The sequence below is a fragment of the Meriones unguiculatus genome, chromosome 18 (assembly GCF_030254825.1).
Source record: "Meriones unguiculatus strain TT.TT164.6M chromosome 18, Bangor_MerUng_6.1, whole genome shotgun sequence".
Classification (NCBI taxonomy): domain Eukaryota; kingdom Metazoa; phylum Chordata; class Mammalia; order Rodentia; family Muridae; genus Meriones; species Meriones unguiculatus.
This window is the reverse complement of record NC_083365.1, coordinates 31,683,670-31,710,960: the sequence shown is the minus strand read 5'-3', so window position 1 is coordinate 31,710,960 and position 27,291 is coordinate 31,683,670. Positions and strand designations below refer to the sequence as shown.

General features: G+C 38.7%; 1 protein-coding gene across 2 annotated transcripts; it reads left to right on the top strand.

The window, feature by feature from the left end:
• Positions 1 to 1,597: 1,597 nt before the first annotated feature.
• On the top strand, positions 1,598 to 25,925 carry Ccdc34 (coiled-coil domain containing 34). 2 transcript variants are annotated; one of them, XM_021660990.2, is made up of 6 exons: positions 1,601 to 2,008; positions 4,710 to 4,845; positions 10,791 to 10,898; positions 20,235 to 20,393; positions 20,925 to 21,066; positions 24,822 to 25,925. In XM_021660990.2, the coding sequence occupies exons 1-6, from the start codon at positions 1,662 to 1,664 to the stop codon at positions 25,031 to 25,033; spliced, it is 1,104 nt and encodes a 367-aa protein (XP_021516665.1). In that variant the 5' UTR covers positions 1,601 to 1,661; the 3' UTR covers positions 25,034 to 25,925. The 2 variants fall into 2 exon arrangements, with proteins under 2 accessions (XP_060227659.1, XP_021516665.1); XM_060371676.1 differs by lacking the exon at positions 20,925 to 21,066 and having other exon boundaries at positions 1,598 to 2,008.
• The last annotated feature ends 1,366 nt before the right edge of the window (positions 25,926 to 27,291 follow it).

Sequence of the window (27,291 nt, the reverse complement as noted above, 5' to 3'; positions counted from 1 at the left end):
TAAGGAAATGACTTCAAAATTGTTAAAGTGAAATAAATGAGTATTAAGGAGACATTAAGTCCACACCCTTTAACTTAAGGGGAGAGCTAATTTGTCCATTTGTATAATCCTACACACCTTGACTGTTGCTTTGCAGCCCAAGTAATGGAAAACACTGTAAAAATAGAACATGAATGTGTTTTTATTACATCCAAGCAACCGCAGCAGGCCATGTAGCTGCCTTGCAGCATTTAAGACTGCAGTCTAGGACTCCAGATATCCAAGGCTAGTGAATAAATATGATATTGAGGTAGATTGTTTTGGAGAGGATTAAATTAAGATCATTGTGGCCAAATAGTTTATTTAAAGCTATTAAGAGGAAAGCCACTGGTTCAGAGCCAGGTCCCTTTGAGTTATTTCTGTTGGGAAATTGTTTCTCAAGCTTCCGTCTTTGAGAGGCTGAAAGGTCAGTGTCTCCGGGTTACCAACACCAAGGATGTTTCTGATGAAAGATTTTAACCAGTATGACAATACTGAATAACTGGAATAAGGTGTAGCAATATTTCCACTAAAATACTTTTATTAGTCCTAGTACAATTTTCATCCAATGTCATTGTTTTTACTGAAAAATTTCAATACAGTTGTGCTAGCATTGTCATGTTATAGTCACTGTACCATTTGCCTCACTTTTGGGTGTTAGTATTTCTACCATAGCTAACTGCTCTAGAATACGAATAATTCTACGGATTAAAAAAAAATCATCAGATTTTGTGTCTGATCATTGAAGTCGTGTGCTGTGTTAGTCATTCTCATTTTTCACTTGTGATGTTTCTGACAATAATATACATTAGGATATAGACAAAAGCTTGTGTTTACAAGTGTATGTAGTTTTGTGAGCATGAATGAGAAGCGGTTCTATTATCTGCCACCTTTTTCTTGCAGGCTTCATCTAGATCCTCAGTTCCTAAAAAGCAGAGTGCTTCGAGGCCCTAGAAAAAATGTCTATGGCAGCACAGTTTGTGAATTTTCATTATAAAAAGGATGAAGGATTTTTAAGGTTGGCTCCTAATCTGTTCCAGTATGGACATGCTGGGGTGTGAACACAAACGCTTTAAAAGGCCAAAAAGGTCACACACCATGACGTGACAAACGCTGCTGAAGCAGTGAGAAACGGCCCGAGGAGGACTCTCAGCTTAGAAAAAGTTGTTTTCCCTAGACTGCAGCCTGATGTAGAAGACAAAACAAAGCAGAAACAAACTAATGAACAAAAAAAATAATCGTGAGTGCTAGTTTTTGTTTGTTTGTTTGTTTACGATGCTGACCTTACATGAGGCAGAGGGAGAGGGAAGGGCCGTGGCTTCCGGCTTCCGCCTTTTCCTTTAAAAGGGCTGCCCTAGTGACACGTGTACCAGATGGCCTAGAACACCACAGCAAACCCAGTAGTCAGGATGGCTCCGGGACCGGGCGGGCGACCCGGGGAGACGCAAAGCTGACAACTGTCACTGGGGAACCCGGACGGGAGAAGCCAAGCTCTAAATCCGTGACAAAGCCCTTCCCGGTCTCCAAGCGTCACCATGACAACACGGCCCAGGGCTGGCGCTGATTGGCCGGCGCGCGCGCGGGGTTTTCTGGGAAAACACGCTGCGGGGCCCGACTCCTGCGGTTTGAACTTGGCGGGTCTGATGCAGGCGGCGGGGCCATGGCGGGAGGCCACTTCGGTTGTGTGCACCCGCTACCTCGTCCGCTGCCAGCTTTCCTCCCGGTCCTCCTCCATCTCTGTCGCCGACTTCATGGCGGACCCTCGGGGCCCAGGGCTGGAGGAGGTAGCGTTGACTCAGTGCCTGTCGCCGCCGTCTATGAGCTGCAGCAACTCCACCCTGTCCCTGTTGTCTCCCCTTGGCCACCAGAGCTTTCCGTTTGGGGAGGACGACAGTGAAGGGGAGGATGAAGAAGCCCTGAACGGAGATCCCCTTGAGTCAGAGGCCAAGATGGAGAGCCTGGAAAGAATGGAGTCACAGGGGCGCTCCAGGTAAACTCAAGGCCCGGCCCTCACAGCCTTGTTGAGGCTCCTTAGAGATGGTATTCAGAGCCCTTTGCCGCCCACCCCAGCCCCCGTAGTCTCGCGTTTTCCAATTCAAAGGCTGTGCAGCACCTGCATCTTGGGGTGCTGGGCAGATTCTACAAAGGACCACTGATTTCCCGGGATTCTTACTCCCTTTTCCTGAGGCTGATTATTACAGTCTCACTCTCCATGGAAGCCAAACTGTACACATTCGGAAGCACACAGAACTTTGCTGTCAGGAGTCTTAAGAATCCTCCAAAGCCAAATCGTTGACTCCAGAGCTCCTACCCATAAATTTAACATCAAAATGTGTGTAGTAGGTACTTGGTTGTAGTAGGAAGGTGCTTTTAATATAAAGGGCTGAGTATGGACATCAGTAATGTTCTTAGTCTGCAGGAACAAGTTAACTCTGATCTGAGTAGGAGCATTTAATTGGAACAGTGAATGTTCTTCGGGGAGGGGATCCATTATTACCACCATCTAAATATGCTTACCTACATTTATATTACATCCAGCAAACATTTACTGTTTTGTCACATGTTAGTGTAGGTAGAGGGGACCATAAAAAGATAGACAAGGCTTCTACAATCAAGAAATGAAAGCCCAAAACAAATAACAAGACTATCAGAATGTAGATAAAAAGTGGACTTGGGCTGGAGACACAGCTCCGTGGTTTAGAGGGCTAACTGCTCTTGCAGAGGGCCCTGGTTTAATTCCAAGTGCCCTCAGCAGGTGATACACAGCCACCTACAGCGCCAGTTCCAGGAGATCTGACACCCTGTCTCCCCTTCTGATGCTTGTGTGCTTGCGCCCGGTGCACATAAACTCATACACATTTACACATAAATAAAAATAACCCTTTTAAAATATGGGGTAGAGGGGATCATTTTTTTGTTTGTTTGTTTTTGTTTATCTGTTTAGGTCTGACTCAAAAGGCATAGTTAGTTATCTGCAGTCCAAGGCTTACTGCCCAGGTGTCTTTGTCAGGTTCACTTTGCTTGTACCGTGTACTCATTATTCAAAATATAAATGAATATAAATGGAGAAGAGAATGGCTTGAAAAAAAAAACAAGGCTATAGAGATGATATCACACGTGGCCAGATCCATGTAGAATGTGGGAGACAAAAATGGGAGTTTCTGATGATGGCAAGTGGGTAGGTGTGGGTGCTTTTCACTAAGGATTGTAAGAAGAGTGAACTTTGGGAGGCAAGGGTGAATGATCAAATGATTGGATTTATTTGAACTGACTTTGATAGTCAAATGATTGCAAAGAAGTCTGGTACCCAAGATAAAGGTCTGAGCTATATTATTGATGTAGAACCAAGAAGGTGTAGTACTTGGTGATTCTGTAAGATAGAAAAAGAAGGAAATATGTAAATAATACATCAGCAGTGTCTTTTTTTTCTCCCACAATACAGATTCCCTAAGAGTGAATAAGTGAATAATAGCAGGAAAAATGAATCAACTGAATCAATGAAGTAGAAAAAAAATAATGTAAAGCAGTTGATGAGGTCATTGCCAGAAGGACCAATATAAAGACACGAAGAACTAAGTCTACAATAAAGTAGATTTTAGGAGTGAGGGAGATGGATCTGGCAGAATGGTACCTAAGATGCACATTGGATTTAATTATCAAAGTCACAAAAAATATTTTTTAAAGGAGGCTGTAGAGATGAATCAGTGCTTAAAGGCACGCACTACTGTTATGGAGAACCTGACATTGTACCCAGCACCCATATCTGATGTTCACAACAACCTGTAACCCAGCTTCAGGGCCTCTAACACACTCTCCTGGCCCCTGTTGGCACCGTACTCATGTGCACATACATGTACATTGCAGACACAGGTGTACATATAAACAGTAAAATAAGTTACCAACAAAGACAGAGAAGTGGTCTCTACAGCTGTTTTGGACCCTGAGTAGTCTTTCTATGGAACCAGGTCATTAAGCTTTCCCTAAGTCTTGTGAGCATTGTGCATCAGCCGAGTTGCTCTGCTTTTAGAGTCCTTGCGCCCGGAAGAACTACAGAAGACATAGTGGGAATGGAGACTGACAGGACACCGCCAGCCTGGAGAGTTGTGGATTCTCCAAGAAATTGGCAAAGGGAATCAACTGCAATATGAAATACTGAGGGAGGCAGAACTGTTGGGATGTAGTTCTTTGTGGTTCATGCTGCATACTTAGGGTGCACCAGGCCCTGGGTTTAATTCCCAGCACCAAAAATTAGAGAAAACAAGGGGGGGGGGGACATGAGAGAGAAGTATCATTTTCTTTGTAACTTTTAATTTCAAAACTATAAAACTTGCAAAGAAATTGAAAAGAGAGTCTTTACAAAATTCTGTTTACCCTTTATCCATACTACCTACATTTTTGCTTTCTATTTGCTCGGTGCATATACACGTTATTTCTTTACCCATGTACTGTTTAAGGCAGGGAGGGGAAAGGTCTGGCCAGGATCACATGTAGTAACAGCTGTTCAAGTAGGATAGATTGGATTGGAGTATTGGATTCTTAGTGTTTTGGAAGTAAAGCCAGTTTGATGGGCAAGATAATTCAAAAAATAAAAAACCTGTTAGAAATATCACATCTTGCGTTCATTGTACAGCTGAGTGATTCTGAGTGGAAAAAGTTCTCTCTAGTAAGTGCTTCGATTTCCTCCCTTGTAGCTGTGAAGTTCAATCACAGAATATGCAAGTACAGAAGCAGGTGCAAGTGTGGGAAAGCAGCCTGACACCGTGGGAGATGTGGTTTGTTGGCAAAGAAAAAGAAGAGCGTTACCGGCTACAACAGAAAATTCTAGAGGTAATAAAAAAACACAGAGATCCACCTGTCTCTGCCTCCTATGTGCCGGAGTCAAAGGTGTGCGCAACCGTGCCCAGCCAACCTTTCTATCTTAATCTTCATAGCCAAACATAGCCTAAGCATATTGAAAGGTACTTCTTATATTTAAGGAAATAGAATCAAACTCTTATATACCCTGCATTTTCTGCCTGTTATATATTAATATATTTCCATATCATTAAAAACACTTCTTTGTTCTGAAAATTTAACCCAGAGTCTTGAACATGCTAGGAAAGTGCTCTTAACTTCGAGTTACACTCCCAATCCTAATGAAATATTTTTCAATATTATCTTAATGTGGTTTTCTGATATATGTATAGAATGTGTTAAATATATATCAAAATTTGTTTACTGTATGGTGAATTTATTTTCATCTCTTAGTACCCATATTAACATAAAAAGTATAGACACTAAAGCCTTTATATTATTAGATTAAATTTTTCTTGTCAGCTTTATAACTAATTATTTCTGTGTTAAATTTCTTAGACAGTCACAAGTCAGGAGGCTTGGCATAACTCAAATGGTTGTAGTTACCAGTTCATTCAGCTGTTTCCTATTACATGCTACTCTGTATTCTAGAATGCAAATCCGTTCCTGGAGAAGTACAATGTGAGGGAAGCTCTTCCTTGTTTTTTGTTTGTTTGTTTGTTTTTAATTTTATTAATTACAGTTTATTTACTTTGTATCCCAGCTGTAGCTTCCTGCCTGCTCCCCTCCCAATCCCTCCCTTCCTCCCCCTTCTCCACACACTCCCCTCCCCAAGTCCACTGGTAGGGGAGGGTTTCTTTTTCTTCCTTCTGATCCTAGTCTGTTAGGTCTCATCAGGAGTGGCTGCATTGTCTTCCTCTGTGGCCTGGTAAGGCTGCTCCCTCGTCAGGGGAAGGTGATTAAAGAGCCAGCCACTGAGCTCATGTCAGAGACAGCCCCTGTTCCAATTACTATGGAACCCACTTGGACACTGAACTGCCATGGGCTACGTCTATGCAGGGGTTCTAGGTTATCTTCATGAATGGTCTTTGGTTGGAGTGCCCAGATTTTTGGTTCTGTTGCTCTCCTTGTGGAGCTCCTGTCCACTCCAGGTCTTAGTATTTTCCACTTCTTTCATAAGATTTCCTGCACTCTACCCAAAGTTTGGCTATAAGTCTCAGCATCTGCTTTGATACCCTGCAAGGTAGAGCCTTTCAGAGGCTGTCTGTGGTAGGTTCCTGTCCTGTTTCCTGTTTTCTCCCTCTTCTGATGTCCATCCTCTTTGCCTTCCTGAATGGGGACTGAGCATCTTACCCAGAGTTCCCCTTCTTGATTAGTTTCTTTAGGTATACAGATTTTAGTGTGTTTATCCTATATTATATGTCTAATATCCACTTATGAGTGAGTATATACCATGTGTGTCTTTCTGCTTCTGGGATATATCACTCAGGATGATCTTTCCTAATTCCCACCATTTGCCTGCAAATTTCATGATTTCCTTGTTTTTAATTGCTGAGTAATATTCCATTGTGTAGATGTACCACAATTTTTGTATCCAGTCCTCAACTGAGGGGCATCTTGGTTGTTTCCAGCTTCTGGCTACTACAAACATAGTTGAGCAAATGTCCTTGTTATATTCTTGAGCATCTTTTGGATATATGCCCAGGAGTGGTATAGCTGGCTCTTGAGGTAACACTATTCCTAATTGTCTGAGATAGCGCCAGATTGATTTCCAGAGTGATTGTACAAGTTTACATTCCCACCAGCAATGGAGGAGGGTTCCCCTTTCTCTACATCCTCTACAGCATGTATTATCATTTGAGTTTTTGATCTTAGCCATTCTGATGGGTTTAAGGTGAAATCTCAGGGTTATTTTGATTTCTATTTCCCTGATGACTAAGGACATTGAACACTTCTTTAAGTGTTTTTCTGCCATTCTAGCTCTGTACCCCATTTTTTAATTGAATTACTTAATTTGTTGCTGTTTAACTTCTTGAGTTCTTTATATATTCTGAATATTAGCCCTCTGTCAGATATAGGCTTGGTAAAAGATCCTTTCCCAATCTATAGACTGTTGTTTTGTTCTGAAGACAGTGCCCTTTGCTTTTCAGAAGCTTTTCAGTTTCATGAGGTCCCATTTATTGATTGTTGATCTAGAGCCTGTGCTGTTGGTATTCTTTTCAGGAAGTTGTCTCCTGTGCCAATGAGTTCAAGGCTCTCCCCACTTTTTCTTCTAACCGATTTAATATGTCTGGTTTTATGTTGAGGTTTTTGATCCACTTGGACTTTAGTTTTGTGCAAGGTGATAAGTATGGATCTATTTGCATTTTTCTGCATGTAGACATCAGTTAGACCAGCACCATTTGTTGAACATGTTATCTTTTTTCCATTGTATGGTTTTGGCATCTTTGTCAAAAAATCAGGTGTCCATAAGTTTGTGGGTTTATTTCTGGGTCTTCTATTTGATTCCATTGATCCACCAGCCAGTTTCTATGCTAGTACCATGCAGTTTTTATTGCTGTTACTCTATAGTATAACTTGAGATCAGGGAGGAGATAGGTCCAGAAGACCTTTTATTGTAGAGGATTGTTTTAGCGATTCTGCATTTCTTGTTATTCCATATGAAGTTGAGAATTTTTCTTTCAAGGTCTGTAAAGAATTGTGTTGGTAATTTGATAGGAATTGCATTGAATCTGTAGATTGCTTTTGGTAATCCTATGTTAATTCTTCTATGTTAATCCTGCCAAGCCATGAGCATGGTAGATCTTTCCATCTTCTGATATCTTCTTCTATTTCTTTCTTCAGAGACTGGAAATTTTTCATACAAGTCTTTCACTTGCTTGGTTAGAGTCACACCAAGGTACTTTATGTCTTTTATGGCTATTGTGAAGGGTGTTGTTTCCCTAATTTCTTTTTCAGCCCATTTTTTCTTTTGTATACAGGAGGGCTACTGATTTTTTTGAGTTAATTTATTTATCCAGCCATTTGGCTGAAGGTAAAAACATGCTTTTAAGAACTGAGCCATTTCTGACATAGAAGTTCCTTGCACTAACCGATTGCGCCACTAGAGCTCCAGCAGACTGAGCCATTTCTTTAGCCCCATTCTCTCTGTAGTCGTTAGTTCCTTTAATTAGCTTTACATGTTAATATGTGTTCAAAATAATAAAATATCTCTTTTTACGAAACCAGATCGTTTACCTTTTTTCTTTTTTCCTCCTCACCACATTAACTTTGCTCATTTAACTAATTAACCTTTGATAAAGCAATTGGGTGGGATATGGAATAGGAAAAGCTATTTTGTTTTGTTTTTAACTGTTAGCTTCAATGACTAAAACTTCTCAGCAAGTAGTCACAATATCTTGAAATACAAATGCATGTTGATTTTATTTTTACCATGAAGTGTGTAAAAATGAATTTGGGAAAATAGCTATAATCCTGTTGAAATTCAGGGGTATACTAGAAGACCATGTCAGGCTTTTGCATGGACTCCTGTCCTGGAAGAGGCCTACATTGTTGATGAACAGCTGTCTAGAATGGGATGTGTATTTTGGATGGAAAAATTATTTTAAAAGACCTGCTGGAATTAGACAACTACTTTAGGTCAGTGTTAACATTTTCTAGGTACTTCTGAGTCTTCTTTAGCACTTAATGCTAACTGAAAATTGGCAATTTTATATAAAACAGGATCTAATATCTGAATAACCCCCTCTGCAATTGTTATTTGAAGAACCTTTAAAAGGCTATAAGTATGATCACTCACACCTAGTTGTACATTTAAATTGTAAAACTGCTTTTAACTTGAGGACAAGGCTTTAAAGGGCAAGATGGTGGGTAGAGATGATGGAAAAGCAGAGTGTGGTATCAATTTCCTCTTTTTAAGAAAGCCACATGAATTGAGTACTATGAGGCAAGAATTCATGGCAAAGAATGATTTAGAGTTCTCAGTGACAAAGGGTGAGGATTGTGATTAATGGCTTGAAAACTATTCTGAGGAAGACTGACTAGAAAATTATTCTAGTACATGTTATGTGGGGAAGACTGCCTGCAGTTGTATCAGAAAACAAAGGATGGGGGAGGGTGGGGTTAGGATGGAATGAGGGAGCGGATACAGCTGGGATACAAAGTTAGTAAAATGTAACTAATAATAAAAAATAAAAAGAAAACAAAGGAGAAAAGTAATCTGTACACACCTGTGTGTACATGGATACGAATGTATATGTGTACCTGTCTCTACAGTTAGAGCTGATAGTTATATAAACAAAAGTTTCCAAAACATCCCTAATTTTATTTTTAAGAATAGTTCATGGGTTGGCAAGATAGCACTGTCCATAATGTGTGCTGTGCAAATACCCAGGCCTAAGTATGATTTCCAGACCTTTAAAAAGCCACTTCTGGTTGAGGTTCTTATAAATCCAGTGCTGGAGAAGTAAAGATGGGATGGCCCCTGGGATTTGAATCCTAAGTCCCAGGGAGACCCTGTTCTCAAATAGCAAAGTGGAGATAGTAAGTTGGTTCAGTGGGTAAAGGTGCTTGCCTTCAAGCATGATGACCTGAGTTTGAGCCCCAGATCCCACAATGGGATGCGTAAACTGACACCTGAAAGCTGTCCTCTGATCTGTACATGCGTATAGTAGCATGCATGTGCCTACACTTCACACACATGCATTATGTAAACATTACACGCACATGCATAACTGGTGCGCACGCACGCACGCACATGTGCATATGCACACACACACACACACACATACACAAACACACATACACAACCACCCAGTTCATGTTAGTTATTTAGCAAGCATTCTGTAAAAAACGTGTTACATGAGTAATCAAGGAATACTAGCTAGTTAGTGAAGAAGTCTTAATACCAAGATGGAAATTTCCGTTTAGAGAGACAGTGTTTAAAGTTGAGATTCTGAGTGAGTGAGTGAGGCAGCTGTCCAGTGAAATTTAGACAAGCACTAACAGAAGACAGATAGCCTGTGATTTTTTGTTCTAAAGTGCAAAAACTTGTTCTTATGTAAGTTTTATCTTCATTTAAGGTAGTGGAATTAGTCAGAGAAAAAAAAAATTGTCCTTATTGGCATGTCTGCTCCGACAAGTAGGTCTGAGGGAAAAGGGAAGATGGGCAAGAGAGTAGACCAATGAAGGATGTTTAGTAGATCAAGTAAAATGTATATGATTATTAATAACTAAGGAGAGAGAAGACAGAAGTCAGCAGTGATTGATTGTAGAATCAAAGAGAAGTGTAGCTTGAGCAATTTTCTCAACCAGTGCATGGATTTAACTGATGAGTAGCAAGTTACATGGTATTCAGCTTGTTTTTTATTGGCCATGCCTTCTTCATTCCTTCTCCTGAGGAAATGCCCAGACACGTTGATTCTAGTGACAGAAAAGCAGCTAAGTAATCTGGGATCTGAACAGCAGCTGTAAACTCAATGAAGAAAACTCCAGATTCTTATTTTCCCCCTCCAAAGAAAGTTAAATGGCTTCTTTACAGTTCTTTAGTGTAGCTCTGAATTAAAGTTTTCATTCTTATTTCATTCTTAACCTTGTTTTCATCAATAATCTAGAAGCTTTTTTTTTTAATAACCGTAAAGAGAAAGTTATAATTCTCTTGAGCTACTGCCAGTAGATCACAGTGATGCCAAAATTTATGTGTGGGAAAGAAGCTGATTTCAGGGCAGGTAATTTTGCTGAAGTTTAAGTCTAAGAAGCTAGTGTTTTGCTGCCAAGCAATTATTAGTATTCCCACAGAATGAGTTACGTGTTTTACCAATGCTTTCTGTTATTCTAGCATTACTTGCATAATATATTTTCACTTGTGATATATGTCCTATAAAAGAAGTTATATTCATGTTTAATTTAGTCTAAGTCTTTTTTCAGTTATGTGATTTTGGGTTTTTCTATTAAATGTTCCTATTTATTTAAAATCACAGGAATTAAATAAACAAATAGAAAAAAGGAAGGAAATGGAAGAACGTGAAAAAAGAAAGATAATTGCTGAAGAAAAGCACAAGCAATGGGTTCAGAAGAAAAATGAACAGGTAAAGAAAAACAAACGCATGCATACACCTCACATCTCTTTCTAAGTCTTTCTTCCCTGTTGTCTAAGACTGTTGATCTTTTGCTTTTGTGTGTGTGTGTGTGTGTGTTTCATTTTGTTTTTTCCTTTACCTTCATAGACACTTATCAAGAGTCTGGCTTCTGCCCTTTTGTGTCTTCTAGTATCTCCCTGCAAGTCTATCACTAAGTCTTTCTTTAGAGGAACTTCAGGAACTTGCAAACTAGCACTTCCAAATGGGAACACCTGAAGCAACCAAGGACAAGATGCCATTGCCTCTTCATAGAACCTTTCTCCTATCTCTTATTTTTCTTACTACTTCTTTGTCCTTAGTCACCGAGTCATAATCTGATTTGTTGTTGCTAATCTCCTTTTTATGATTGTTTGTGAGTAGTCTTCTTGAATTTGGCATTGTTGTTTTCTCCCCTGCTCTGGAACATGAGCTCGAGCACCACAACTACGTTACCCAGAAGTAACACTGAGTGAAGAGTCATCTTCTCTCCTTGCCAGATTACTCCTGCAGCAGTCTGAAAGACAGTCTCCTGGTTTTCATGTCTCTTCTCCGTCTTCAGAGTGAAATGTTTTAGGACTTCAATCTGGCTAGCTAACGCAGTGTGCTGTGCTCTTGGATCCAAACCTCCCCTTCATCACTCTCCCCTCTGTGCTCCCTTTAATCTGCAATGTGCTTTTTGCTGGACCTCTCTCAGAGAATACATGGGATAGCCATCTTCTTTTAGTATAGTTTTACTGAAAAGTTTTAAGAGAAAAAAAAATGGTTTATAGTAAAGCAAACACAGATAAGAAACAGAGTAGTTACTGTTTCTCACATTGGTGAAGATTAACCCATGGCTTCATGTGTGCTAGGAAAGTCTTGCCTTCATTCATCTCTATTCCCATCCCTAAAGTTTGTATTAATATAAGTAGTTTGTTGTTTTTGTATTAAAAAATTTCGTTTAGAATTTGACTATACGTTCCAGCATCCAGGAATATATAGCCCTGAGAAAATTTGAAAATGCATCATTCCTTAATGCTTTTCATTTTCTTCATATTTTTTTAAAGATGTGTGTGTGTGCGCGCCTACCTGTCTGCCTGTAGAGGCCAGAGGAGGTCATCAAAACCATTGGACCTAGAGTAACAGGTGGTTGTGAGCTGCCTGATATAGGTGCTGGGAAGTGAACTCTGGCCCTCTGAAATAGTAGCAAAAGCTCTTAACTGCTGAGACATCTCTCTAGGACCCTTGGTTTTATTGGGTTTTGTTTGTTTGTTTGTTTTTAAGTGCTTTCAAAACAGACTTTATTGAGTCTGCTTTTTTTTTCCAATTTATTTACTTTTGACAGTTTCATACCTGATAGCCTTTTCTGTTCACACTAATCTCTCTACCCTCTCTTATCTTTTTGCCCCCATGAGCTCTCCCTCCCACCAAGTGCCTATTCCATTTTCATGTCTTGTTTTTTGTTGTTGTTTTTGTTTTAGCTTTGTGTCCCATTGGGTTTAACAAGGGTCATGCAAATGGGCCTGAGTACGACATTATCCTTTGAAACATGAATAACAGGCTAGTTGCTGTCATTGAAATAATAATTCTCTTTTCTCTAGGATCCTTTGACTGCTCCTTATTCCCCTGGGCAGGGTGGGGCCAGGTCCCATGAGCCTTACCCTCATGGGACAGTTTACTATTTAGTTTTATATGGGCTTTCTTCAGGAAACCACAGTTACTGTGAGTCCATCCATGTCACATCTATGTCACTCTCATAAGACAGCATGTCAGCTCTTACATCCTTTTCAGCTCTTCTCGCTCAGTGCATATATAGGAGTGTCTTGTTTAAGGCTGAGTACTCAAAGTCATTTGTCCTCAGTCCCCTGACTATCCATAAGTCTCTGCCTTAATTCACTGCTGTTAGCTGCAAAGAGAAACTTTTTTTTTTGATGAAAGCTGAAAATAGCACTAGCATATAGGTATAAACATAAATATTTAAGAGGTAGTTTGACAATGTATCCACTTAATAAAACAGAAGTCATAGGTTCACCCCTATTGCCTATGAACTTCAGAGCCACACACCTGTGACCAGGTCGACAGCTCTCTTATGGAGCAGACCTCACCTCCAATCAGAAGTAAGTTACTCTGATAACAGTTGTGTCACTGTCACACTAGTAAGCACTTCCTACTGGCAAGTAAATAATGTGTCATATAATGTCTCACACTTGGGATGACCTTTCTGACTTTCTTCCCTAGTGCTTGCATAGCAACTTCTAGCAATATGAAGTTTAGTGAGCAGGGAGGACAGTTCCACCTCAGTTCCAGTAGGGTTTCTTGGTATTCTGCAGCCAAGATGAGTGTTATCTTCAGAAATAGGACTTAGCATCCTACTCTGATGGGCATAATCTGTATAATTTTGAAGGGTTTCTAAAGGCATCTCACACCTAGCATTGGGATTTTCTTTCAATAATCCAGTACTTCTAGGATCTGTACTCTCTGTCTATATATACTACTTCACCAAGAGAATCTCCCTTGATATAAATTTTTAGGAATCTGTCCAATTTGTATCACTGTTAGTGACTTTGTTATATACTCTCCCTGTGTATGTATATTTTGTCAGAAAAGCTATTTTATAATATATACATGCCTTCACTTCCCTTTTATTTTTAAGATCCTATAAAACATGAATTACTTTTAATCCATTATTAGATTTAGCATAATGTGTTGCATATCACAAGCTTTTTTATTGAGTAAATTATGTATTTTTTTTCTTGTATATATGTGTGTGTGTGTGTGTGTGTGTGTGTGTGTGTGTGTGTATAAATCCCTGGACCTCATGCATGTTAGGTTAGAGCTCTACCATCCAGTTACATTCTCAGCTCTCTTTTCAGTTTTTGTTATTACTATTTTTTCATATAATATTTTTTTTAATTTTTCTTTTTAAATTACTTTGTATCCAAGCTGTAGCCTTCTTCCTTGTCCCCTCCCAATCCCACCTGCCCTTCCTCTTCTCCTTCTATGCCCCTCTCCCAGTCCACTGATAGGTGAGATCCTCCTTCCCTTCCATCTGAACCTAGCCTACCAGGTCTCATCAGGTCTGGGTGCATTGTCTGCCTCTGTGGCTTGGTAAGGCTGTGCTACCCTTAGGGGGAGGTTATCAAAGAGCTAGCTACTGAGTTCATGTCAGAGATAGTCCCTGTTCCCCTTACTAGGTAACCCACTTGGACACTGAGCTACCTTGGGCTACTTCTGTGCAAGGGTTCTAGGTTATCTCCATGCATGGTCCTTGTTTGGACTATCAGTCTCAGAAAAGACCCCTGGGCACAGATTTTATGGTTCTGTTGCTCTCCTTGTGGAGCTCCTGTCTTCTCCAGGTCTTTCTATGTCCCCTTTCTTTCATAAGATACCTTTTACTCTGCCCAAAGTTTGTCTATGAGTCTCAGTATCTGCTTTGATACCTTGCTGGGTAGAGTCTTTCAGAGGCCCTCTGTGGTAGGCTCCTGTACTATTTTACCTTACACCTATCAAAATGGCTAAGATCAAAAACTCAGGTGACAAATACATGCTGGAGAAGGTGTAGAGAAAGGGGAGCCCTCCTCCACTGCTGGTGGAATATAAACTTTTACAACCACTTTGGAAATCAATCTGGTGCTTTTCTCAGAAAATTAGGAATAGTGCTACCTCAAGATCCAGATATACCACTCCTAGGCATGTATCCAAAAGATGCTCAAGTACACAACAAGGACATTTGCTCTACCATGTTTGTAGCAGCTTTATTCATAATAGCCAGAATCAACCCAGATGTCCCTCAGTTGAGGAATGGATACAGAAATTGTGGTACATTTACACAATGGAATATCTCAGCAATTAAAAACAAGGGAATCATGAAATTTACAGGCAAATGGTGGGAACTAGAAAAGAGCATCCTGAGTGAGGTATCCCAGAAGCAGAAAGACACACATGGTATAGACTCACTTATAAATGGATATTAGACATATAATATAGGATAAACATACTAAAATCTGTACACCTAAAGAAGCTAAGCAAGGAGGACCCTAGGAAGATGCTTAATCCTCATTCAGAAAGGCAAACGGCATGTTATTACTATTTTTAAAATAAAAAGTTAGGCCCTAAGAACTGAGCCCAGGGCTTTGTGTTAAGCTAACACTGAAACACTGAGATGTATACTCTTAGCCTCTGTTTCAGTTTTCATTCATTCTTGTGTTGAATCATATATAAGAAATATTTAAAGTACTGGAACTGGGGCTGTATTTCAATAAAAGAATGCTTGCTACGTAAACAGGCCTAGTTAGTGCTCCAAAAAACAAGCTGACAAGCAAGCAAGCCAATGTAAGGTGGAAAGGGAGAGGGAAGGAGAAGAGAAAAACAGAGAGGGGGAGGACTAAATGAAGAAATGTCATTATGAATTTTTCTTTACTCTAGTTTTATGTTTGGAATGGTCTTGCTTCATTGTTTAAATCTACTTTTATGAATTGTGACAAATATTTAAATTGAAGGAGAAAATTTTAGAGTGTCTAATTATAGTTTTGTTCTTACTGTTAAGTTTAATGCCCAGTTACATTACAAAGAAGACCAATATTTGCAGGTAGATATGATTACAAGAAGAAAATTGGTTAGCTATGTATAGCTGCAAATTTCTTTTTTCCTTCAGAAATTGTGGATTTTGTTTGCTTGCTTCACCTGCAATTAAACAAGAAACTATTTTTTGTGAATAAATGCCAAGATCAAAATAAGTATGTGACCATAACAAGACTTTGGCTGATACCTTTTGAAAGTTTAAAGTTATAAATCATAATAGTTCTTTGTATGGAGAATGCTGTTTTCTCAGTTGAAAGCCTCTTTTAGAGTCAACTGCATTAAGCTAATATTGCCATGCCAATCATTCATTGTTATTTGTCTCAGAAAGGAAGATAATAGTGATAGATTGGTGATATGTTTGCTGTTTTAATTGCTGATGGATGATCTAATACAATTATTAGAATAAAATTTTCTTTCTTTCTTTTTTTTTTTTTTTTTGTTGTTGTTGTTGGGTGGGCAGACAGAAGAAGTTGTTTGCCCTGATTATAAATCACTATTGCAGAATTGGGAATTGGTTAAAAATTGACTTTACCCAGAATTCTACAGCACTTTTATGCCTGTTAAGGAATAATTGATTGCTCTTTTCCGTCTTTTAAAACTAGCGATTTTCCTTTCCCGGCCCTTCCTGCACTTACTTCTGTTTGGAGAGAAGCCCTCCTGCTTCTTTTCCAGTCTGGCATCTTGGATTTGCTTCTCTGTTTACATTTCGAGGTGTGTGGTCCTCCGCTTGCCTCAGCTTCAGGCTGGTTTAGCCACAGCCCGCTGCCGCCTCTCTCATTTTCACTGTACTCTATCAGAAAATCAGACAAAAGGAACTTATCTATCCATTAACAAAGTTGATTCCTTATTACTCTAAATTGTTAAACCCTTTTAAATAAGGGCCATATCTCATCTGGAATTTTTATATTTGTGTTTCATACAAATAACAGTTTCATACTGTTTTTTTTTTTTTCTGGACTCGGTTTTTAGTGATAACACCTATTTTGTAAGAACGGCCTTTATTTTTCAGTGCTTTAAAGTTACTTAAAAATAAAATGCTCTTTAACTCTCAAATGCAAGTGTTATTTTGTGTGAATTCCAGCGGCAGGTCAGCGGGGTTTGTGTCTGATGGTGCTGTTATCAGGGTGTCCTTCGCGCTCTCAGCTGGTGTTTGCTCAGCCTCTCTGAGTGGGCAGGCACTGTTAGAGGAAGCACGGTACACAACCAGAAAGGTTTAAGTTGTCCTTGTCTTCTCCTGTAAGAGAAGATGTATTGTGTGCCTCGCTGTGTAGAAAAAGTGCGCTAGAAAACTCTGAAGCCACTTCCATCTTGGTAGAAAAGTGCCTGTTTTGTTCCTCTGCTGTCCACAGGCATTCTATTCTCTTTCTAGGTCCTGGTGACAGCCTTTCTAATTTAAAATTTGTATGTATGCAAACTGTTTCTTAGCCTGTTTTATTCAGAGTTCTGTCTTCATTGTGTCATTTTCCTGCATGCCTGTAATGTACTTGATTATATCTAATTCTGACTACTATCACTCCCTCTCCCCCACAGTCTAGCTGTTTTGTTTCATTTGGCTATAACTTACATATAAGATATCAATTGAAATTTCGTGAAGCTTGATAAGCTTCTATACCAATGCAACCAGCACTGTAATCAGATGATAGAGCATTGCCATCATTCCAGAAAGTTCCCCATGTCCAGTTACACTCAGCACCCTGCTCCTTACCCTAAGCTGGCCTCAGCAACAAGGTAAGGTAGTAATCCTGTTCTGGGAATTTGCTTTGCCTTTTCTAGAATTTATTTAAATAAGATGATAGGATGTACATTCCTTTGAGTTGATTTTCTCTTTTTTTTAACTAGTATTTATATATTTTTTTATTTCCTCTAATTTTTATTGTTCTACTGTCCTGTGGAATAGCACAGATTGCTTATTCATGCACTACCTAATAGGAAATCGGGTTGTTTTCAGTTTATACTCTCACACAAATGGATGTTTGTTTTCATTTGTTTTAGGCAAATGCTTTAGAACTCAGTTGCTGGGCTGCATGGAGACTGTTTTAACTTTATGGAAATCACTAAACTATTCTAATCACTAAATATGTCATTTCATGTTCCCATTATTAACATAGGAAAACTCTAATTGGTCTATGCCTCTGTCCAATTTTATCTTATCAATCATTTTTATTTTAAGTGCTTCTCTAGTTAGTGTGCAATGGTTTGCCATTGCTGTTTTGATTTTGCCACTCTGAAATGTAATGATGTTTAGCATCTTTTATTATTTTTGTAGTCTAATAGGGGGACTTATCTTATTAGTCTACCTAGATGTTTTTTGTTGATTTTTTTTTGGGGGGGGACGAAAGGACATTAATTTTCTTAGGTCTGGGAGCTTAAAAATCAAGAGGAAAGGATGATCAGGTTTGAACTGTTCATTATGTGTCTCCATGGTTTGCAGAAAAAAAAAAAACAGGTCTGTTTTTGTTCCTTACATGGCTTTATATCTGTACAGACACCCCAATATTATTTTCTTTTCTATAAGGACACCAGTACTCTAGGATTCAGATTCTATCATTATGACTTCATTTTAATTGAGTTACCTTAAATGTCATCATGCTGGGAATTACAACAGCAGCACAGAAATGGAGTGGGACAAATTGGGTCAATAACACATTTTGACATTTTTTTAATCTCTTTTGTAGTTGACTTTTGTGTATCTTTTGCCTATTTTTGGAAGGTGTTAAGTTGTTATTCATGCCAAAAATTTGGCTCAGTGACATAGCTTATATTTAGCATGCATAAAGGTCTGCATTTAATGACCAGCGCTCACCCTCTCTAATGATATAAAAAGCAGGATTACATATCTTTTCGGGATGCGGTGGCCATTTTGCCAATGCGGTCTTTGAACTCCTGCACCCAAGCAGTTCTCTCCCTTTTCTGAGCAGCCACTACTCTACACATGCTTGCTGCCATAGCTGTCACTGAGCTAGTGCTGGTGACTTAACCCACACAAACCTGGCAAGGGCTCAGAGAGAGACGTCCAGCCCTAGAACTTTACATCCAGGCCCAAGTCCCTTGGCAGCTGTGTATGTGCTGAAAATATTACTTGCATTTAATTTTTCTTTAATTTTTTTAAAAAAATATTTTATTTATGTGTATAAGTATTCTGTCTCTATGTCTGTACGCCACATGCAGGCATGGTACCTGCAAAGGCTAGCAGAGAGTTGGCTCTCCTAGAACTGGCGTTACAGACAGTTCTGAGCTGCCATGTGGGCTCTGGAAATTGCACCTCAGCTCTGTAGAGGAACAGCTCATGTGCCTAAGTACTAAGCCATGTCTCCAGGCCCTAGTTTTAACGGTTTATGTTTTTATTTTAATTTTAAAGCTAGCATACAAAATAATGGGTCTCATGGTGGTGTTTTCCTATGTATGAGTCAATGCATGTTGTTCTAATTGGTCTCTGTCGCCTAATTGTCCTCCCTGCACTCCTACACTGCCCTCTGGCTGGTTTGCTTTCTTCATATTAACCACTTCTGTTTTATGTCACTTGTAATTCAGTGCCCTTTCTTTTCCTCCCTCCTTAAGATTTCCTCCTCCACTCCTGTCTCATGATCCCCTTTCTAATTTCATCATACAGACACACATACACACACACACACACACACACACACACACACTCACTTGATTTTATAGCTAGGTTCCTCTTATAAGAGTTGCATTTGATAAATGCCTTTTTGAATCTAGCTTGTGATTTCCAATTCCATCTTCCTGAAAATCTTGTATTTCATTTCTTTATGCTGGGATAAAATTCCACTGTGTATATGAGCCACATTTTCTTTATTCACCTTTTGATGGACATGTAAGCTACTGTCATTTTCCAGCTATTGTGAATAGTGAAGCAACAAACATGAATGCACAAGTATCTCTAAATATTTTAACTTAGTCTTTGAGGTATATACATAGCAGTTGGAGTTGTGTTTTTAGTTTGAGAGGCCTCCACACTGATTTCCATAGTGGCTGTACCAATTTATGTACCACTCTTTCTGCAAGCTGTCTCTTCACTCTGGTGATTGTTTTCAATGCTGTGTGGGATACCTCTTAATTTCATGTAATCCTGTTTGTTGATTTGTTTCCTGTGCTAGTGTATACATTTTCAGAAAGTCCTTGCCTGTGTCTATATCCTTTAGTGTTTTTCGTAAAACAATTGTAGGAGATTTGTAAACCAGATTTCATTTTTATGTCTTTTTGCCATAAAAAGACCTCTTTTTTGCCAACCTCTTCTCCCTTCCTTTCCCCTACTTTCTCTTTTTCACTCTGTAGCCCAGATTGGCCTAGAATTTACTTTGTAGTGCAGACTGCATTAAATTCATATTAATCCTCCTACCCATGCCTCCTAAATGTTGGGATAACAGTTGTGAACTGGTTTTTAACTTTGAATCTGTGTAGGAATTGCGTAGCCAAACATTGACCTGTTTCTGTTCTAATAGCATTGTGAATTTGTCCTCTAGAACTCACTGATAGTGGTGATTTATCCAAGTATTTGCCTGGATAGACTTGGAATGTGTACATATGTGCTTCATATTTAGAGTGCAAGGAAAAAACATTTCATTCAGTCAGGTTGATCAGTAGATGATAGTGTTTATGCAGTAATGCAGTGAGTCTTTCTTGAGTACCTACCATTCACTGTCCATACCTCTGACTAGCCTTCCTGCTATAAAGCTAATTACAGATATTACTGATACTTCCATTAAAATTTCTTCATTTTTATTGAAGGAAAGGAAAGAGAGGGAACAGAAAATTAATAAAGAAATGGAAGAAAAAGCAGCAAAGAAACTGGCAAAAGAACATTTGCAAGAAAAAGCAAAAGAAAAATACAAAGAGTGGTTGAAGAAAAAAAAAGCTGAAGAATGTGAGAAGAAGAAAAAAGAAAAGGTATTTTTAATTGAAGTGACCAGTCAGAATACATACTTTGGTGTTTATATGTGTGTTTTAGAAACAAAAATGTAATTAGTCAGCAACACTGTTTAAGGATAAAATACACAAACTATTCTCTTATGTTGTGTTTAAGCTTCATAATGACCGCATTTATGGTATTCCTTGAAAATTATAATAAGCTTGTGGATATTTATCAGCTTCAAAATTCTTGTTACTGTTTTTAACCATTTTAATGGCATTTTGTAGATATTTTACTGCTTGTAAGTTGTCCTTCCAAGACAAACTTGCATTTTTTGTTTTGTCTTGTGGATTTGATATCTTAATTGTTGTTCAGTGGTAGACACTTTAATGCCACATCTTTGATCATGTTTAGTTTTGCTTTTTGGTTATAGAAACATAGTTCAGTTTTATAGCCAGTGTGTCACTAGGGCAGAAAGCAACTGGGGGAAGACAAACAAACAGTAAGACTTGACTGGAATATTTAGTTACAGAATACCCCAGGGAATTCTTTGGTCTTGTCATTTTAAGGAAAAAGAACAGCAACGGCAAGCAGAATTACAGGAGAAAAAGGAAATAGCAGAAAAAAAGTTTAAGGAATGGTTGGAAAATGCAAAAAATAAACCTCGTCCAGCTGCAAAGAGCTATGGTTACGCCAGTGGAAAGCTTACAGGTTGGTTTTTATGTCGTGTGGCTTACATAAGTATGGCTTGCAGAAATAATTGCTATATATACAGTTTTCCTTGATAGAAATAGAAATGTGTAGAAGTAATTTTTCTTTGGAATTATTGTTTTCTAGAAGATTGTAACTATACGTTGCTGAGGAAATGCTCTAAATGTATTGTTCTTAGTACATTTCTTATATAAATAGGCAGTAGTTGAAAAACTGCACACTTACGTTTTATTTTATTTATTTATCTTTAAGACGCCCTTTGTAGATGTCCTTGAATTCAGGACCCTCCTGCGTTAGCTTCCTGAATACAGGACTCATAGGCCTGAGCTGCCATACTGGTACTCTCACAGGAGTCATGATACCATGTTCACACTGGTCTCCTTCCCACCTTGTTCCTGTTTCCCTCTCCCTTCTTTAGTGTCATGGATGTTCCACTGTCTTATCTTTCTCGCACCCCTTTAGATCTCGCTTCCCTTTCACGATCCGCCTTCACGATGTGTATGGAGCATGCACATCTACTCAATTTTACATCAAGGCTTTACATATGAGGGTTTACATGAGGCATTTGCCTTTCTTAGAGTAGATTTTTCACTTACCATGATTCCTAGTTTCATCCATTTTCCTCAAAATGTCATGATTTCATTTTTCTTTCTGTTAGAATAAAATTTCCACTGTCTATATAAAACACATCTTCTTTATCATTTGTCTTTTGATGGACATCTAGGCTGATTCAGGCAACAATAAACATGAAAGTGTGAGTATCTCTACGGAACGTTGATCTTAAATCCTTTGTGTTATACTCAAGGCCGGAGTCGTACAGCAGTTTTGCTTCAAGTTGTAATTTGTTTTGTTTTGTCTTGTTTGTGAGAAACCTGACTGCTTTCTGAAGTGGCTGTAGCAGGTTACATTGCCATCATCAGAGGGCTCTGCTTTCCCCACACCCTTGCCAGTGTTTGCTTTCTTGATGACAGCCATTCTGACTAGAGTAAGATCTCCAAGTGATTCTAATTGTTTCAACACTAAGGAGGCTGAAAACTTAAAAAAAAAAAAAAAAAAGGTTATTTTGCGACAAAGTCTCCTTGTGGGCCTGGAACTCACAGCAGTGACCCTTCTCTGCTTCCCAAGTGCTTTAAGTAATTAAAGTGATTAAGGTGCACACCACCAAACTTTGTCAAATCCCTGTTGGTTATTTGTACTTATTTTTGAGAAATACTTGTTCAGTTCATCAGCCTCTTTATTGAGTGGATGGTTTGCTCTTTGGGTGTTTCATTTTTGCAGTTGTGTTTATATTAAGACTGAATTTTCTATGTAAAAGTGTGCATTTGGCATAGACTCTTCCACATCCTGCTTGCTATTTTATTCACCGTGGTAATTGTGACCTGTGCTTTATAATTTCATGTCATTTCACTTGTTGCTTTCTGGAATTGTTTCCTGTACTATTGTGTCATTTTTCAGAAAGTCCTTGCCTGTGCCTTTATCCTGAACTGTTGTACCCATTTTTTTCTAGCACTTTGAAAGTGTCAGGTTTTACATTAAGGCTTCTTGTCCAGTTTGGACTTATTTTTGTTCAAGGTGAGAAATATGGGTCTAATTGTATTCTTTTGCTTATAGAAACCCAGTTTTTCTAGCACCTATTGTTAGAGTTTGCAAATGTACAGTTTAAAGCAATGATTTTTAATGTTAGTGAACAAAAATGCTCGTGGTCTGCTCAGTGGTAGAGCATAACTTTAGCATATGCCTGACTGAACTCAAGGCCCAGGATTCCAAAATAATTTGGTTATTTATTGAACCATCAGACTTAAATTGACATATGTTTACAGGGTCATTTTGCTTTTCCTCTTTCTACCAGTCTATCGGGCAGTTTCCAGGGCCCAGTGCATTCTTTTGGAAGAATAGAATACTAGACAGCACATGACCAAACAAACGTACCCAGTTTGCCTTTAGGCTTGGTCGGATTATAAATGGCAGTGCATGTTTTTCTTTGTGCTTCATGTTGGAAACTCATACCTTGCTGACAGCTGCCTTCACTTTTTTAAGTGATTTATTATTAAAATACTCCCATTCTGTTTTGTTCACACACTGGAACATACTCCAGACTTTGTTTTGACCATCTTGGTGAAGTGTGTGTTGACATATCTGTGCAGTCAAAGTGGACTGGGAGTGTCTGAAAGACACATTCCTGCTGTCAGGATTAGGCCTCTCTTGTATGTCACAGAATCATCTGTTATTGATACTGAGCACCAGCAGACATACTCCTTTAGAAAAAAAAATTTTTTAAACTTTTTTGTTTGGAAAACTAATGATAGGCAATTATTTTTCCTTTTTTAATTTTTATTTTTTTTATTCACAATTTATTCATTATATATCCCGATTGAAGCCTCCTCCCTCAACTCACCCAGTCCCACCCTCCCTCCCTTCCTCTTCCCCTCTATCCCTTTTCCCTAGTCCACTGAAAGGGGGAGTTCTCCACTATTGCCATCTGCCTATAGCTTGTTAAGTCTCATCAGGACTGCTTGACTGCTTGGATCCTCTTCCTTTGTGGCCTGGCAAGGCTGCATCATCAGGGGTGGGTGAGTGATCAGACAGCAGTCAACTGAGTTCATGATAGAGGCAGCCCCTGATCCCCTCACTCAGAGATCCACATGGAGACTGAGCTGCCAATTGGCCACTTCTGAGCAGGGGTCTAGGTCCTCTTCCAGCATGGTCCGCCATTGGTTCATCAGTCTCTGCAGGACCCCCTAGGCTCAGATCTTTTAGTTTTGTTGGTCTCCTTGTGCCTTTATCCTGTCTCCTTCATGTCCCTCTAATTCCACCCCTCTCTTCCTCCATAAGACTCCCTGCCAAAAGTTTGGCCCTGAGTCTCAGCATCTGCTTTGATCCCCTGTTGGGTGAATCCTTTCAGATGACCCTCTAAAATAGACTCCCACCTGTTTGATAGGCAATTATTTTAACCTAACGACAAGACTGTAAAATGAGAAACAGAGATATTGATTAAAAGCTGATTACCAAAATCACAGATTTGAATTTGGATGAACATAATTTTCACAAGCAGCCTGTTTTTCAACAAATGTTGTGCTTCCCTTGTCTCCATCCTTTATGTTCATATCATTGTTACAAATTGCACAGTACAGGAATTTCTGTCCTCTGCACTGAGCAGAGGACTCAAAGCCAATTCATAAGTTGTTCTTCCTGTTTCCCATTATGGATTTTCAGATGTCACCAGTCTGTAAACAATTTGTGTGCAGTGGTACAATGCTAATTAGTAGTCAGAATCAATGTGGCGTTGTGCATTCTTACTGATTTGACAGTAATGCAGAAGTTCGGTGATTCTAAACAGGAATTTTGAATTATTGTAGATATTTATACAAAATAAAGTGATTTAAAAAATAATAAACTTTAGCATCCGACAAGGGAAACTACCACAAAATTGGCCATTTCCAAGATTGAGTTAAGAACAAAAAGATTTTAAGAGTTATAAAAGTTGCATAGTAAAACTGTAAGTTTTCACAGTATTATTCAAATTCTGTGAATTACTTTTTATTATTTAATATTTGATACAGTGATTATTATCTTAGAACAGTGTATTTCTTTTAAAAATATTTAGGCTTCAAGTTTTACGTTAGTCTATCCGATTTATCAACGATATTTTGTCCTGTTCCCATTTTAGTATTTTTCTAGGAACTAAAAATAAGTGACTTCTTTTATCTAAGAATTTTTTTGGTTGTTGTTCATTCTGATTTTCCTAATAATTATAGATTTTTACAACGGAAATTCCTACCCAGAACCAACTTTCTATAACCCAATTCCATGGAAGCCAATTCATATGCCCAGGCCGAAAGAAGCAAAGAGTGGGTCAGGAAAGAAGAGTAAGTCAGTGCCGAGTCAACCGCGCACATCGTCGTCCCTGACCGCTCGTAGAGCCAAGAACAACCTTTGCCTTGGAACTCTGTGCCGAGTCCAGAGATAGAGCCTGTGCACAGCAGACCTTTCCACCTGGAGCTGCTCAAGTTTAAACGCAGAGTAGTTTTCTCTACACTTCTTCATCATTAAGTCAGCATTTCGTGTGATAATTGATGGCTACCAAAAGTTTAAATTTTTAGATGGAATACTTAAAGATAGTTTTTACATTTTGATTTTTATAAACCGTTGAGGTTGGTCTAGTGATTGTATTCTAGTTTTTATTAAAACTAACTATAGTATCAATAAACCAATAGTTTTTCTTGTGTCCTTTTGTACTGTGTTTTTGCTTGTGTTACATACTTATAAGATTCATTTGTTCAAACAGGCACTTCTAAAGCTTACGTTAATCACATGGGGTAGAAACTAAGCATAATAAGCTCCAGTGTTTGCAGTGTTTGTTAATGTTTTAGTGCAGCTTTCCATGAAGATGTTTTTAAGCTTCTCTTGTTTGCATTTATTTATTTTACGTGTGTGCATATGCATATACTACAACATGCGTGTGGAGATCATGGGTCAACCTGGAGCAGGTCAGATCTCTACTTCTGCTGTGTGGATTGAACTCAGGCTGTCGGGGTTGCGGAACAGACATCTTTACCAGACATCGTCTCATTGGTTCTCTGTGGAGATACTAAGAATAATTAAAAAAATAAAAATAATAACTGAAAGACTACTCTGCAACACAGAAGTAAGGGCTGGAGTTTTTAAAAGAAAATTTAAAATATTGTTTTTTGCTGTAGTTTTCAGGCTGATGTTTTTATAATGTTAAGATACTGATATTTTGTCACACTTCATAAAATCCTTTTTATATGCTATTATAATTGGATTACTGACTTTGAAGTTAGGGTTATGATTAGATTACTACTGGCCACCTTAAATGTCAAATAAAACTTGTAACTCTCTGGTGTTTTAAAATCTCCCTTTTTGTTTTGTTTTGTTTTTTTTTTATATAAATCTTTTTTCTGTTGTTTTGTTTTTTGGTGACAATCAATAAATGAAAATTTAAGCATTTGGGAGGCAGAGGCAGGTGGATCTCTCTGGGCTCAAGGATAGCCAGGGCTCTTGTTACACAGAGAAACCCTTTCTTGGAAAAACAAAAATATAAAAAAAAAAAAAAAAGGAAGAAATGAAAATTTATTTAAGTATAATTTCTATTTGCAATATATTTTGATTTTGCTTGATTAGGAATATCAAGTTTCTGGTGATTTACAGTAGTAGTTGGTAAAGCAAGACCAGTAACACCATTGAGGGAAATTCATGTCACACCAAATCTAGGGACAGATTAGTTTAGAATCAGTTTTATTGTGTCAAAAGTTTTAGAGAGTTTGCTCTGTTTGAACAAACTTACTTTTATAGAGAAGATGGAAGATGAATAATTTTGCAAGGTGGCAATGTTCTTTATTGTTATTATTTATTTTTTATACTAATTACAGTTTATTCACTTTGTATCCCAGCTTTAGCCTCCCCTTCCCTCATTCCACCCAAACCCACTCTTTCTCCCTCATCTCCTCCCTGCCCCTCTCCAAGTCCACTGATAGGTGAGATTCTCCTCCCTTTCCATCTGACCCTAGCCTATCAGGTCTCATCAGGAGTGGCTTCATTGTCTTCCTCTGTGGCCTGGTAAGGCTGCTCTGCCCTTAGGGGAAGGTGATCAAAGAGCCAGCCACTGAGTTCATGTCAGAGACAGCCCCTGTTCCCCTTGAATACTGAGCTGCTATGGGCTACATCTGTGCTGGGGTTCTAGGTTATCTCCATGTATGGTCCTTGGTTGGAGTATCAGTCTCAGAAAAGACCCCTGAGCCCAGATTTCTTGGTTCTGTTGCTCTGCTTGTGGAGCTCCTGTCCCCTCCAGGTCTTTCTATCTCCCCCTTCTTTCATACAGCAATGTTCTTATGATTACACATAGGCATTTGCTTGCACACACATACACCTATATTTCTAGGCATTTTTAGGGACATTTATAAACCTATTTCACAGACTAGCTTATCTCTTAGCTCTAACTCTGTAGTGTAAATCATAATACTTTTCAAGAAGTTATTTAGCTATTAGTCACTGAATCAGAAAATTATATGCTAATTGTAATGGGAAATCTGGAAGATTTTATGCAGGATGTTGGCAAGGTCTTGTTTATACTTTGTGATCACTCTGGCTCCTGTGAGGAAGTTGGCCTGTAGTGGGACAAAGCACAGACTCAGGAAAACACATTTAAGAGATTTTTGCAGTATCCACCAGATACTGTATATCATGTGATAATGTTTGAATTAAGGA

Coding starts and splice junctions, on each gene's coding strand:
- Ccdc34 (XM_021660990.2), top strand. CDS start 1,662: ATGCAGGCGGCGGGGCCATGGCGGGAGGCCACTTCGGTTGTGTGCACC. Junction 10,899..20,234: donor TTCAGAAGAAAAATGAACAG/GTAAAGAAAAAC, acceptor TTTTTATTGAAG/GAAAGGAAAGAGAGGGAACA. Junction 20,394..20,924: donor AGAAGAAGAAAAAAGAAAAG/GTATTTTTAATT, acceptor TGTCATTTTAAG/GAAAAAGAACAGCAACGGCA.